Below are 13184 nucleotides of genomic sequence, written 5' to 3' on the forward strand. Positions count from 1 at the left end.
AGAAGAAAGGATGATGTTTAGAATAGGAAGTGATAAGTAAGGGATATGAGAAGGGTATTAAAGATACTAGATGCATAAGAACAAGAAATTTAAGATGGAAGGATGGATAGAATCTATTGGATTGATCTGGATTTGAACTAAAGGCACTCCCTCTGTCCTATGGATGTGTAGGAGCACATTTTATTTTAAATTTATGTTCCATGTTTTCATTCTTGGAGTCACAAAGCTACTACATGTGTTCTGTTTTTTGGCTAGAAAAATACATATAAATGGATATATACAATTGTGTAAATAATCACTTTTCTATTACTTACAGGAGTTTGTTTGGGAATGCAGTTGGCAGTAGTGGAATTTGCAAGGAACTGTCTGAACTGGCAAGGTGTGCACTTATCAGTGTTATTTTGTAGCTAAGTATCTGGGAGTCTGCCCCACTCAGCTTAGTAGAAATCTAAGTAAGCGTAAGTTCTGTTAAGTGAAGAAATGTTGACTTGCAGAAGGAGTTTGTTCTTAGCTGTATTCACCAATTAATCAGACTGAGGGAATAAAGCAAGATAATTTTATTCAGTAGGATTGTTGTATAAGAGGTTCGCTCCCTAGGCAAAGCATGACAGGAAGGAACCCAGAAAAATAATATTGTTTTTATAGGGTTACAGAGTTCTCATTATTTTTCAATAGATATTATTTATATTTGTTCATTTATTTGATTCAGTTTTGGTGTTGCATGACTGCCAACCAACACCATAAGTAAAGTTTCTATAAGCCAATCACAGACTATAAGTAATAAATTTTACTTAGATTTCAGCCTCCTTCGGTCCTCCTTTATCTTATCTCTAAATTTTTAAGGATCTTCTCCAGGCAAAGAGGGGATGTTGGTGCTTTAACCTGACTAAAGAAAACTGCATACCCTAGTGATAGGATTGGATTGCTAAAGCTTAAAACGAAACTCTGGCAACTGAAAAAGAAAATCTTTGATCATTCAAATAACAGGGTTATCCAACAGCCTTTCTGAACTCTTGATTATCCATGGGTATCTGCAGCTAACTGTGATGATGTCAGATGACTAAAAGCGTGTCATGATGCAAAATCTGCCTTTCATATTTGCATCACAATGTCATGTGCAACAATGGAAAAGGTGGAGCGCATAATGCACATTTTCTCACTTTAATTATCTGCTTTTCTTTCTACCTTTGTTGAGGTCACAATGGTTTAGGGGTGCAGAATTCAGGTGTATGACATAGGCTTGAAGTTCTTTATTGTTTATAGTGACTTTCAAGCACATCCTCAGAGCAAGGAGGCAATTGGGAAGTATTGTATTTATAGATGCGTATCTATTTGTGTTTGCTATCATTTATGAGTCTCTATCCACAATGTCAGTTAGGACATCATCCATAAATGTGTGTAGTCAGAATGTGCTCATTTCAGTGGTTTACTTTAGATTGTTAATCTAATATATTGTGTTGCATAATGTTTGAGGTAAGCTATGAAGTAATTGGTTAGCAAATTCAAGGCTAATATATTAAGTGTAATACTGAAAAATCAATGAGAAGAATATTTTAATCCTCAGAACTGACAATTAGATTTTACATCAGTATTTTAATTAAAATTTTGTTCTACAGATGCAAATTCAACAGAATTTGACCCCAATACAAAGAATCCTGTTGTAAGTATTGATTCCTCCTTGTGTTTAAATAGGTATTGGACTCTGTCCAGATTTGCTTATTCTTGATTAGACCTGTTGACTTTTGTGGACTAATCTTGCCTTAAATTTGATGAGAGGTCCAAATGACCTGATTTTCCACTTGTAACCATACTATTTTCTTTCTAGTTCTTGTTTTATTTTTCTTACTAGAAACTAAATAAGATTAATGTTTGGACAAAGCTGTTTAAAATATGTTGAACAATAGTAAATAAATACAGTACACCACCCAAAATTTTATTTTTACATCTACATAATTTAAAGCAGAACTTATGCCAGACCAGTTGCTTAAGAAGTGACAAACAACTATGAATGGATGCTTTTCTCAACTTTCAAGGTCACACATAACTGTAGAATAAGCATGCTCTACTTTTGTAAGCAAAGAAAATAATGAATAGTTTGGATGCGGTATACACCAAATTGAAGATAAAGAGTTTTGCTACTAAATATAGTACTTTTGGAAGCTTACCATTAACATTTATGTTTTATATTTTAAAAAATAACAGTTTAATAGATTGGATAGAGAAAAGTATTTTACTCAAGAAGTTATTAGACAGTAATCTAATATATTGTGCTGCATAATGTTTGAGGTAAGCTATGAAGTAATTGGTTAGCAAATTCAAGGCTAATAAAGAAAGAACAACATTACCCAGTGTATAACTAACCCATAGTATTAATCAGTACAAACAGGGTTGTGTCTGTTAGGTTGGAATGTAAAATAATCAATGGCTAGTCATTATAATATCTCTTGTGGTGAGAAAGTACTGACTATAAGTTGTGTAATTCCCAATTAATTGTATGACTTGGACATGTATAAACAGTCCCTAAAAGTTTGTTGGACTAGCTGTCAAGCCACAACCTTCATGATGTAGCTTGGTTGAGATGAGGTCTGGAGACATCTGCCTGACTCATATTTATTATGAAAATATTTTAGATTCACTCTTAAATCCATTAGGATTGACGTTTTACCAATCACCAGACATGTATGGTTTTAAGTCAATATCAGTCTTTATTCAGTATTTCAGTTTACTTTTACAGATTCTTTGCACAAATGTAAACATTTTATATGTTCATTATAGGTCAGTTCTGAGATCTTAAGTTTACTCTGCCTCAATCATCCTCTTCACAGGATTCTTTAAGAGACCAAACCAGATAGTCCAGTTATGTCTGATAGTCCACCTATACTAAGTAACTTGCTCAGCAGTCCCTTAAAATCATCAAAGCTGACTTGTCCATTGTTATCGGTATCAGCATATTTGGCAATATCATTGAGAGTCAGTGAACCCTGTATGTTTGGAGATAGAAAGTGACAATAAAGTCATTATTTTGTATGGTCAATTTCAGAGCAGAAGAAATGACAGAGTACATAGAATTTATGATTAACTTTCAGCTGAGTTTTGAAAGTTTATACACAAGATCAGTTTGAATAATTGGAATGAACAGTTTTATGACTGTATGCTGGATATATGTGTAAAAATGTGTTTGGCTTTTTTTTTTTTTAATATGGGTATTTTTTATAAAACCCACTCTAACTGTACATATGCCATAGGCCTATGTTTACTTTTTCAGCTTTTCCGGGTCCAACAGGGTGGCTGCTAGGGCACCTACTATTGAACATTTGGGGAGTCTCTGAGGAAATATTCAGTGACTTAAATTCCTAGAGCACATTTGTGTTGTTCCAAGTATTAGGATTAAAAAACAAAATATATGTATTATTAGTTATAAAGATGCTGCTAATAATATCTTTTGGTGATAACAAGGCCACCCATGCCAATGTACAAATATAAGATTAAAAATAATTCAATAATAGATTGTTTATTGTAACCAAAAAATACCAAAAGGAGCAGGGTTAAAATTTTGAATTTGAAAATTATCAAAGCTGGGTGAATTTATTTATTTGTTTGTTTATTTATTTAATTCAATTTCTATAGCCACCCATCTCAGACAAGTGACTCTGGGTGACGAATTTAAAATATTTTTGTTTCTTCTCATAAAAATTATCTGGGATAGAAGTATAATTTTTGGAAAGGTATTATACAAATAGTTTTTGCCATGTATTGTCGAAGGCTTTCACGGCCGGCATACGATGGCTGGTGTGGGTCTTCCAGGCTGTGTGGCTGTGTTCTGGAAGTTTTGTTTCCTAACGTTTCGCCAGCATCTGTGACCAGCATCTTCAGAGTGCAGGAGCACAGACAGGAGCAGTTCTCTCCGTGCCCAGGATGATGTGACCCTTTTGTGGGTATTTATAGAGATCTGAGGGGGGGAATATACACACATATTCTGACACCAAAACAAGCAGCCACTCAGTAACCCAAATCCCCCCAACCCCCCAATCCCCCGCTTCTCCCCCTCATATCTCTATAAATACCCACAAAAGGGTCACATCATCCTGGGCACAGAGAGAACTGCTCCTGTTTGTGCTCCTGCACTCTGAAGATGCTGGTCACAGATGCTGGCGAAACGTTAGGAAACAAAACTTCCAGAACACGGCCACACAGCCCGGAAGACCCACACCAGCCAGTTTTTGCCATGTTCCCATGTTGTTCTGGTCGTGGAACTTATTATATAGACTCTAAAATTATACTAGGCTGGATGAAGTTTTGTAGTTTTTCATTGGTGTCCATGAATTTCTTGCAGCTATTCTATAAGTCAATACAGCTCTTCCTTCTAGTCATTTGTAAAGAACAATCCTTTTCATGAAATTGTTTGTCCGTCTTCTCAAATAAGTCATTGTTTTAGTAACTGTATATCAGTCAACTTCCACGTCTATAATTATTTCAGTTCACAACATAATTTTAGAGATCATAACTAAATACACTGATTGATAATCCAATCAGCAGTGTTTTATATTTTGCTTAAGGAAAAGTTAATCATATGCTAGTTGAGAAACATTTTGACTGATAAATGCTCATTTTTGAAACTATGGCTTCATCTAAATTGCAACTTTTAAAATGAGAACAATTTTTGATAGCAAAAACAATAGACATTTTCAGTTCATCTGGATTAACTTTTTTAGAAAATAAATATATTTTGCTAAACATGACTTTCTCAAGTCAAAATTGGCATACTTTTCACATATTAGTAACTATAAATATAAATAGCCATTACAGAATAAATCTATCAGAGTCAAGTCTATATTTATTTCAGTGTTTATTACATACAAATTCCATAGAAATGGTATTATACTGAATGAGTCTCTTGTGTCTTTTAATTACTTATTTCCATGTTCCCATCTCTCCCCTTTTGCCCAATCACATTTGATTGACTGAATTTGGTTTATTTCAGAAAATGCAACAGACCCTTCATTAAGGTGCTATCTGAAAGGATTTGCAAGATTAGAAAAACATTAGGATAGGTATAATTGTCACTACAATTTTAGAATGACTTACCAAAAGATTTGAGAAGTGATCTTTCATCAAACTTTGAAGTCCAGAAATAGAAAGCAGATTAGAGCTACCTTCTTTCAGAGCATATTGTGTGAAAAGCTTTAAAAGTTCTTCACTATTAAATGTTTCCATGTTTTAGTGTACTGCAAAACTGTAACAAAAAAACCTGAAGTTTAATAATTGTAGGTAAAGGATACATCAATTCCATTAGATTTCTGATATTTGTCTATTTATGTCAATAACAATTATAATGTAGGATTCATTTTAACTTTTTAGTTTCATTTGTGCAAAAATAATTACAAAACAGTTGAAAAACAGGTAAAAGAAACTTCTAATATGTGAAAGAATATTTTATTTTCTACAGAACTTTAGCACTTAATTCTTTAAGTAGTTTTGCTAGGAAAAATAAAAATACCTTTTTATGATCAGTTCATTCTAAAAGTTTACATTTCTAGAATACATGCAGACATTTGTAAACAGATATATAAATCATATTTACCAAATCACCAAATCCAGAAGCCTTCCAAATGCAAACTGAAAAGCTCTTTATTTAGGCACCTTTTATAGGTTTTACCTTCTCCTACTCCACCCTGATTTTGAAATTTGCTTTTTGCTAAAGCATCTTGCTGACAGGTATTAAACATGTTATTACTTAAACAATTACTTACAAATATAGACACTATTCATCCCACCCACATGTCTGGCTGAAGTATGTAATGTTTCAGAGGTAAATTTGGTAACAGCGTAGTTATAGTTAGATATTGCTGGATGGGACACTGTTACATTTTTTAAAGCTTCCCACACTTCATTAGATTTTCAAATTGTTTTGGTTTGGCTGTATATTAAAATTTCTACTTTATCCTTTACCTACTATTAAAATTATAGGAAAAAGATATATCAGTTTCTTTTGCCCCATTCATACCTGTAACTTGGCTCTCTCTCATATGGATATGAAATGCCAGACTTTTCTATATTACATAGTTTAATACATGAAGGTATCGTGAACTCCCATGTTCTTTGGAATTTTCTGAATGGGAGTAGCCTTATAAAGATTATAAAGATATCAGATAATAAGATGGTTCTTTCTTAGATGGATTGGCATGTAAACAATGAAAGGTTTCAAACAACTGTTCCTATTGTATAATTACATCTATTAAAAATAGCAAGGAAAAAGTTCCTAAGCGAATACTCTGTCATTAAAGAAAGCAATTCTTGTCATTACAGGCATTTCTAATGGAATTAGAAAGACATAATAGACCATTCTTTTGCTGACTAATTCATTTATAAAATGTTGGTCAGTCATTTATAAAATGTTAAGCTGATCTGTGTTATGGATCCCCAAATATATTTGGACTGATGGGCACATTAGAAACTTTAAAAGCTGCCAAGGGCACTCTTCACTGCCATAGGGAAGAGGCTGGCTCATTGACAAATAATTGCTGGGTTGGACTTGACAGGTCACAAAACAATGTGTGAAAATTTGGGATTCAATTTTTATCTCTTTCTCTTCTGTCATAACTTTTCATTCTACTTATTTGTATCTCTGAACAATATTTTGAATACATGCTGTCATATATTTTTATTTATCCTTTTCTGATCATCTACTTTGCTGGAAGAACTTCAAAGAAAGGTACTATAACTTTGAAATTATTTGAAACTCCTTTTATGAAATGTTATCAGAAGACATAGGTCACTTAGCAAAAGAAGATGATGACAAGGAAGAAGCCACCTGAAATGTGTGTTGTGCTGGATATTGGAGGATTTGTAGATAGGAAGAAATTATTTAGAGAGAAACAACAGGGACATATCGTCTGGTAATAAAATTAGTTTTCAACTTTAATTATGTTGTATAACCTGTTAAAGCTATGCTTCATTGGTTAGAGTGTTGATCTTAGTAGATTTGATTTCAAGTCCAATTAAAGTATACTTTACTGAGGTGAGATCATATATAAAAAAAGAATAAACTCAAGTTCAATAACCATCTCTTGTTTCCTGCTGCCTGATTCCTCCTAGGTCCAAAGGAAACCTAAGCTATGATGAGTTGAACCAGAGACAGACACTTACCTTTCTTTTGAGATGTAGTTAGCAGGTTTGGAAACATCCAGGCAACAAATTGTTAACACTAAGGATGCACGTGCTCTTGAACCAGTGCTATGTATGCGTGATCCCCCATCACCACTGGTGCTCATCAGCTCAGCTACTTTATTTGTGTGATAAAGTATGCTTTAAGTTATTTTTCTTTTGCTATTTTGGAATGCTTGTGGCATGATGGTTTCCCACCGATGGGAATTGTTGCATTGTCACATTTCCTAGTAAAGTATAGCCTCTTTTCTTAACGTGTAGAGGACCAGCTACCATAGCATCTTTTCATAGCTCTTTAAAAACATCAAAATATATTGGACACTTTGCATTCCTACTTCAATAGGTACTGCTGTGAATTTTTTGAGAAGTCACCAGATTAATATACACAATATGAAATAAAAATGACAAGCAGGTCTAGGGAACTGACTGCTTTTTTTGAATTGCAATCTCCAGTTGGTCAGCTGGAGGGAAAACTGATTGGCTCACAGCATTCTCAGCATTTCAGGAGTTGATGCCTCAGAGACAACTGTGGTTTGGCTTCAGATGGTTTGAAGGAATCTGGAAATGGAAACGATGGTCGTGTGGAAATGCCGCAAACTGCAACTGTTTATGTGAGAGGAACTGATAGTTTCTGTAAATGCTCTCTGCTTGAGATTAAATTACTGGATGCAGAAGGGAATCTCAGTTTATTTTGGCAATGAGGGAACACTACTATAGTTGTCTTATGCATGTCTGGGCACTGATTTGTTGATAAGTGCTGTGTGTTATATCTAACCTGCATCTGAACACCTCCACATTTCTCATAAGGTGCATGCTTATGAATTGGGTGTGTGCATTATATCCAGGCAACTGAATGCCTTGCCTGAAGTGTTAGGATATATCATTCTTAATTTCCTGAAGAGGAACACATGAGCTTTTATTCTTTCATTTCTTACATATTTGCTTTAGCTTTGTTACTTGACAACATCTTTGAAAATGTACTATTTAGTTGCAGACTGTTGTTAACTTTATATGCTCTGAATCTTACATGCATTGCTGTGCGTTATCCTGTCTACTTGTAATGATATATGTCTTCCAAGCTGAATAAATAAATGCGTTAGCCAAGATTTATTAGCTCATCCACAAATGTGGCTCAAACACTAAGAAATGTGGACTTGTTGGAAACCACAGTGGTTTCAAGGAGATTTTAGTCACGAAAAAGGAGCTTCTATTAAAACAAAAACAAAAAACCAGGAATATGTAATATAACAAATGTTAAACATTGAGTAGGTTTTATCCAAATTCCCCACCCAATAAATATCCTGGAGTCTTGCATTTTTTAAAACTATAAAATGTTAGTAATACAATGAACCAACTACACGAGATTAGAAAATGTTTCTTATAGTTTGGGGTAGGTTTTTTAATATCTCAACATATGTAGCCCAAAGAACTACATGTGGTGGTTTATTTCAACAAGCTAAACTGGATGAGACCTGGTTAGTCTTTGATGAAAACCCATGAAGAAATCCCAGGCCTATAAGCTAGACTAGATAGACAGACAGACAGACAAGGCAATAACAAACTACTTCAATACTGTTGCTAAACTATATCAATAACACAATACAAAGCTTGAATAACACAACACAAAGTTCCTATATAGATCTGTGTAATATTCCATAATAGTATGAAATACTATACATGGGTTAACCAATGAGCCATTAATTAGTCTTAACAGCATCAGCTTGCTGACCTTTCAGATGATTTGATTATTTGTGTTCAAGAGATGCCATCAGCTGCTTTGGGGTATCACTTGGATGTCATATTCCAGATGCTGCTGTTAGTTTAATATTATTCCATTCTTCCAGATACTTCTCAGCTGGAGAATACCTTTTGTCAATTACATGCTCACCATCTGTTTTTATTAAATCAGAGCACAAATATTAGCTTGTTGATAAAGATAATAAAGCCTCCATAAGAGAAGACAGATTCTCTATATTTTAGTGGGATTTATGACACGTCTCCTTTGTATTTTAGCAATTATTCAGTCTCTGATAAAGCAATTAGATAGGCAGCTTATATAAATGAATGATGTCATTCCACGTTTTCCAGAAAGAGAATGATTTTCCTAGATTCTGTGCACAAATTTAGACTGATTTTACAGCAGAGACTTCCCATGTTATCCCAGGTTACTCCCATGCTACCGGAGGAGAGCTATTTTTAATGAATCCCAGATTTTTTTCCAGCCATTTTTTTGCAATAATGCAAAAAAAAGGGGGAGGGAGTTTGCGGGCACTTCTGAAGTTTATATGATACCTCCACTGGAGCAAATTCCTGTGTTGTAAAATGTCCCTCGAGAGCCAGTTTGGTGTAGTGGTTAAGGCTCCAAGCTAGAAACCAGGAGACTGAGTTCTAGTCCCGCCTTAGGCACAAAGCCAGCTGGGCAACCTTGGGCCAGTCACACTCTCAGCCCTAGGAAGGAGGCAAAGGCAAACCCGTTCTCAAAAACTTTGCCAAGTAAACTGCAGAGACTTGCCCAGGCAGTCGCCAGGAGTCAACCCTGACTCAAAGGCGTGCACACACACAAAATGTCCCCCTCTGAGTTAATATGTAGCTCTTTTGTTCTGTTCCCATTTCTTTGGGCTTAGTTAGTTGCAACATAATAGTATAAAAGGGCCGGGCATCCTTCAGAAATGATTCTGAAAAAATGCTCTGGAATTCTTAGGAGCACAGTACCTCTGTGCTACTACTTAAAGTAGTCCATTTTTTTACAGTTTTCTGAAGAAGCCTGAAAAAATACGTAGTTGCTTTAAAATCACAGAGTAGGCTCTGTAAAGCAGCTGCAATGTTTGTTCATTTTTGTTGATCTCATGCAAGCCTTTCTCAGTATTCTTCTGGCTGTAAGAGCAGGATAAGAATGTGGTAAATAAAAAGCAATCTTTAACGCACCTTGGAAGTGTGGATGTTCATAACAGTGCTCATTTAAGTCCTCTTGAATGGTTGGATGTTTGAATAAGTGTCTGCTTTCCAGGGAATGGTATAAACTAATTGTCTTACAGGGCAACCTGTATCTTTTGGCCAACAGTTGCATTAGGAATTTTGAGATGATGTCGTGAATGCTGTGGCTGGAAGCGTGTGTAGGTGTGTGTGTCTTGATGAAAAAAATGGTTGTGTTGATGGCAAACCCAGTCACAAATGTAGGATAGGACAGACAGAGTGCCAAGGGAGAGGCTGTTCTTGTAAACATCACTACAACAGGCATTACATTGGGAATGCAAGCCTTATATAATTCACGTGGCATTAGCATTTCATTATAAGATAGTACATGAAATGAATGTTTGTTGAGGTGGGATAAGCTAAAATTTGTATTGTATTATCAACCGTTAGCATAGGAATAACTAAGCTGTAGTTAGCATAGGAATAACCTATGCATAGGAATCAACCGTTAGCATAGGAATAACTAAGGTGTACAGATTCACTAATCTTCCACTAACGTTCCCTGCTTTCCATTAACTTTCCCTACTCCCTTCATAGTTACAGCAGGAGGAGTCTGGCAGCACGTTTTTTTTTTTTTGGACAGATTTTATAAGATGTAAAAGGCATAAGCAGTTTTGGGCTCCTGTAGACTCATGACTTTCCTACAATGTTTCAACAGCAATATGTGGCTTATTTTAGCTGTAGTTATTTCATAAATTCTGAGAAATGTGTAAGAATTAAAACACTAGACAGAAAAGGGTGCACTAAAACCTTGATTTACAGGGCTAATAGTGGAGAAAGATATCTATTAAAGCAGAATATCTTTGAAAAGGTAAATAAGATTGTATTTATTTATGTATTTATTTACTTATTTGTTTAGCCAAAACAAAGCCCACACTTTTACATGAGATAACCAAGTTTGTTTACTGATTAGTTTGATGTGCCCAATTTTAACTGAGGCTTGTAAGATGGTGCTTATATATGATTATTTTCCAAATAGCATATAAGTGGGGGTGATGAGATGAGACTTCATGATCAGAGGAAGAGTCGGTAAAAAAAAATCACATCAACACAACTTTATTAGGGGAATTGGCAGCGCTCTTGCTTTGTGTCATCATCTGGTATCCAGGTTCTCTGTCATTCTCTAGTATTGCGTCTTACCTCTTCTGTGGTATTCACTGACTTCCTTTCCTTCAAATTGCAAATTTTAATCAATGAATTAAAGCAGTTTTTCTAATCATTTGCCAATATTGGTATTCGTTTAGCTTGCCAAGGTGCAGTGAATTGAAAATTGCTGACGAGGACAGCACATCCAGAAAACCTTAGAAACTATAAGCCAGTTTCTATGGTTTTCTGGATGTGCTGCCTTCTTGTGCCCCTTTCTTTGTCAGATTCATCCTACAACAGCTATCAGTTTATCCCAAAATCTCTTGCTATAAAATACATATTTCAGTTGCCAGAATAATCCCCTGGGCCATAGGCTGGGTGATTGAAGTTGTATTTTTTTGGCAAAAGCATGCACTTAAATTTTACATCTTTTATTCACAATTTTTTTGGATGAGTGAGAAAACTGTCCACAGTTAGAGCGTTTACATGTTGACAGGATATTTTCAATGCCTCATTTTGATATCTTCTGACTTCTGGGACAAAGAGATTGAAGAATCAGCCCTGAAATGTCCTGAGACAAACTGTGAATCATAATATGCAACTAAGAGTTGATGTGTTCTGAATTTCAACACTTTGGGATGGCATGACTTATTAACTATGATTATCATTAGTCTTGGCAATCCCCTAGAGTTTGCACAACATAATGTTAAGATCCTTTCCTGAACTTTTATCCTTCCATTGATGTTTCATGTTCAAGTGTCTGAGTTTTCTTGGGAATGGACGCTAGAAAAAATGTTCTCTGGCAATTTGTGGCAGTACAAGGCATTCATCACTGCTTAGTTTCTGCAGACTTTTCCTGCCTGAATCTACCCCCTTTGTTGTGACATTCAAAACTTTTGGATGTTTTAATTTGCATTTATAGGCAGATTACGTAATCATCACAGCCATCTATCACTGGCTTTGAAACTTACATTCATGTGATTTACTATTGTATTAACTGCTGATCTTAGTTCTGCTCCATGTACATTAACATCATATTAACCACTTCATCACTTCTTCATTGAGTGCTGTTTTCAGAACCATTTTCATATATTCTCTTGCCCCAATTTCATCTGTTTTATTTACTTTAGCATTTACTTTATTTATTGAATTTGTAGGCTGCCTCATTCCACATGATTCTGGGTGGCTTTATACAATTAAAACACCAATAAATACAAAAAGGCTTTAGCAATAAAGCTAGCATCTATTCAAGGTGGAAAAAAAAAACCCAAACAGTTTCTCAACATTCCCAGAATCTGTCCATCCACTTAATCCAAGGCCTCTGGGAAAAGTCAGTTTTTTAAAAAAAGTTTGAAGATGGGTAAGGTAGGAACCATGAAAATCTCCAGTGGGATTTTGTTCCAAAGGGCAAGTGCTGCAACAGAGGCAGCCAAACTCCTGGGTCCTACTAGATGGCCCTGCTTAATTTAGGGGATCCAAAGCAAGCCAGCCCTATCAGAATGCACAGGAAGGACAAACATTATGGGGAAGTGACAGCTTTTCAGGTAGCTAGCCCCTATGCCATGTAGGGCTTGATAGATAATAACCAGGACCTTAAATTGCACTTGGAAGTAAACTGGTAGTCAGTGCAGATCATGCAACAGAGGTGTTATATGGGCACAGTGATACTTGCCCATCACTGCTTGTGCTGCTGCATTCTGGACCAACTGTAGTTACTGAGTGGTCTTCAAGGGCATCCCCATGTAGAGCGCATTGCAATAGTGTAACTGCAGGATGACCAAGGCATGGGTGGCCATGAGTAAGGCTTCCCAATCCAGGAAAGGTACAACTTGATGCACACACTATGCTTCTAGAAAGGCCTTCCTAGACATAGTTGCAACCTGCTGCTGGAGGAGGAGCTGAAAATCCAGGAAGATCTCCAGATTGCACACCAATCCTGAGTGAGGTAATGCAACCCTGCT

At 35.6% G+C, this 13184-nt stretch overlaps 1 protein-coding gene across 5 annotated transcripts in view; it reads left to right on the plus strand.

Moving 5' to 3' along the window:
• Positions 1–13184, plus strand: part of CTPS2 (CTP synthase 2) — a 93219-nt gene that overhangs the window by 47562 nt on the left and 32473 nt on the right. For all 5 annotated transcript variants that reach the window (XM_088144898.1, XM_007428870.4, XM_088144896.1 and 2 more), the window contains exons 12-13: positions 317–379; positions 1617–1660. In XM_088144898.1, coding sequence (XP_088001024.1) covers positions 317–379; positions 1617–1660 — 107 coding nt within the window. The remainder of the gene's footprint in view (positions 1–316; positions 380–1616; positions 1661–13184) is intronic.

Source organism: Python bivittatus, unplaced genomic scaffold (assembly GCF_059951505.1).
Source record: "Python bivittatus isolate LINGU-HERP-01145 unplaced genomic scaffold, Pbiv_v1 ctg000350_np1212, whole genome shotgun sequence".
Classification (NCBI taxonomy): domain Eukaryota; kingdom Metazoa; phylum Chordata; class Lepidosauria; order Squamata; family Pythonidae; genus Python; species Python bivittatus.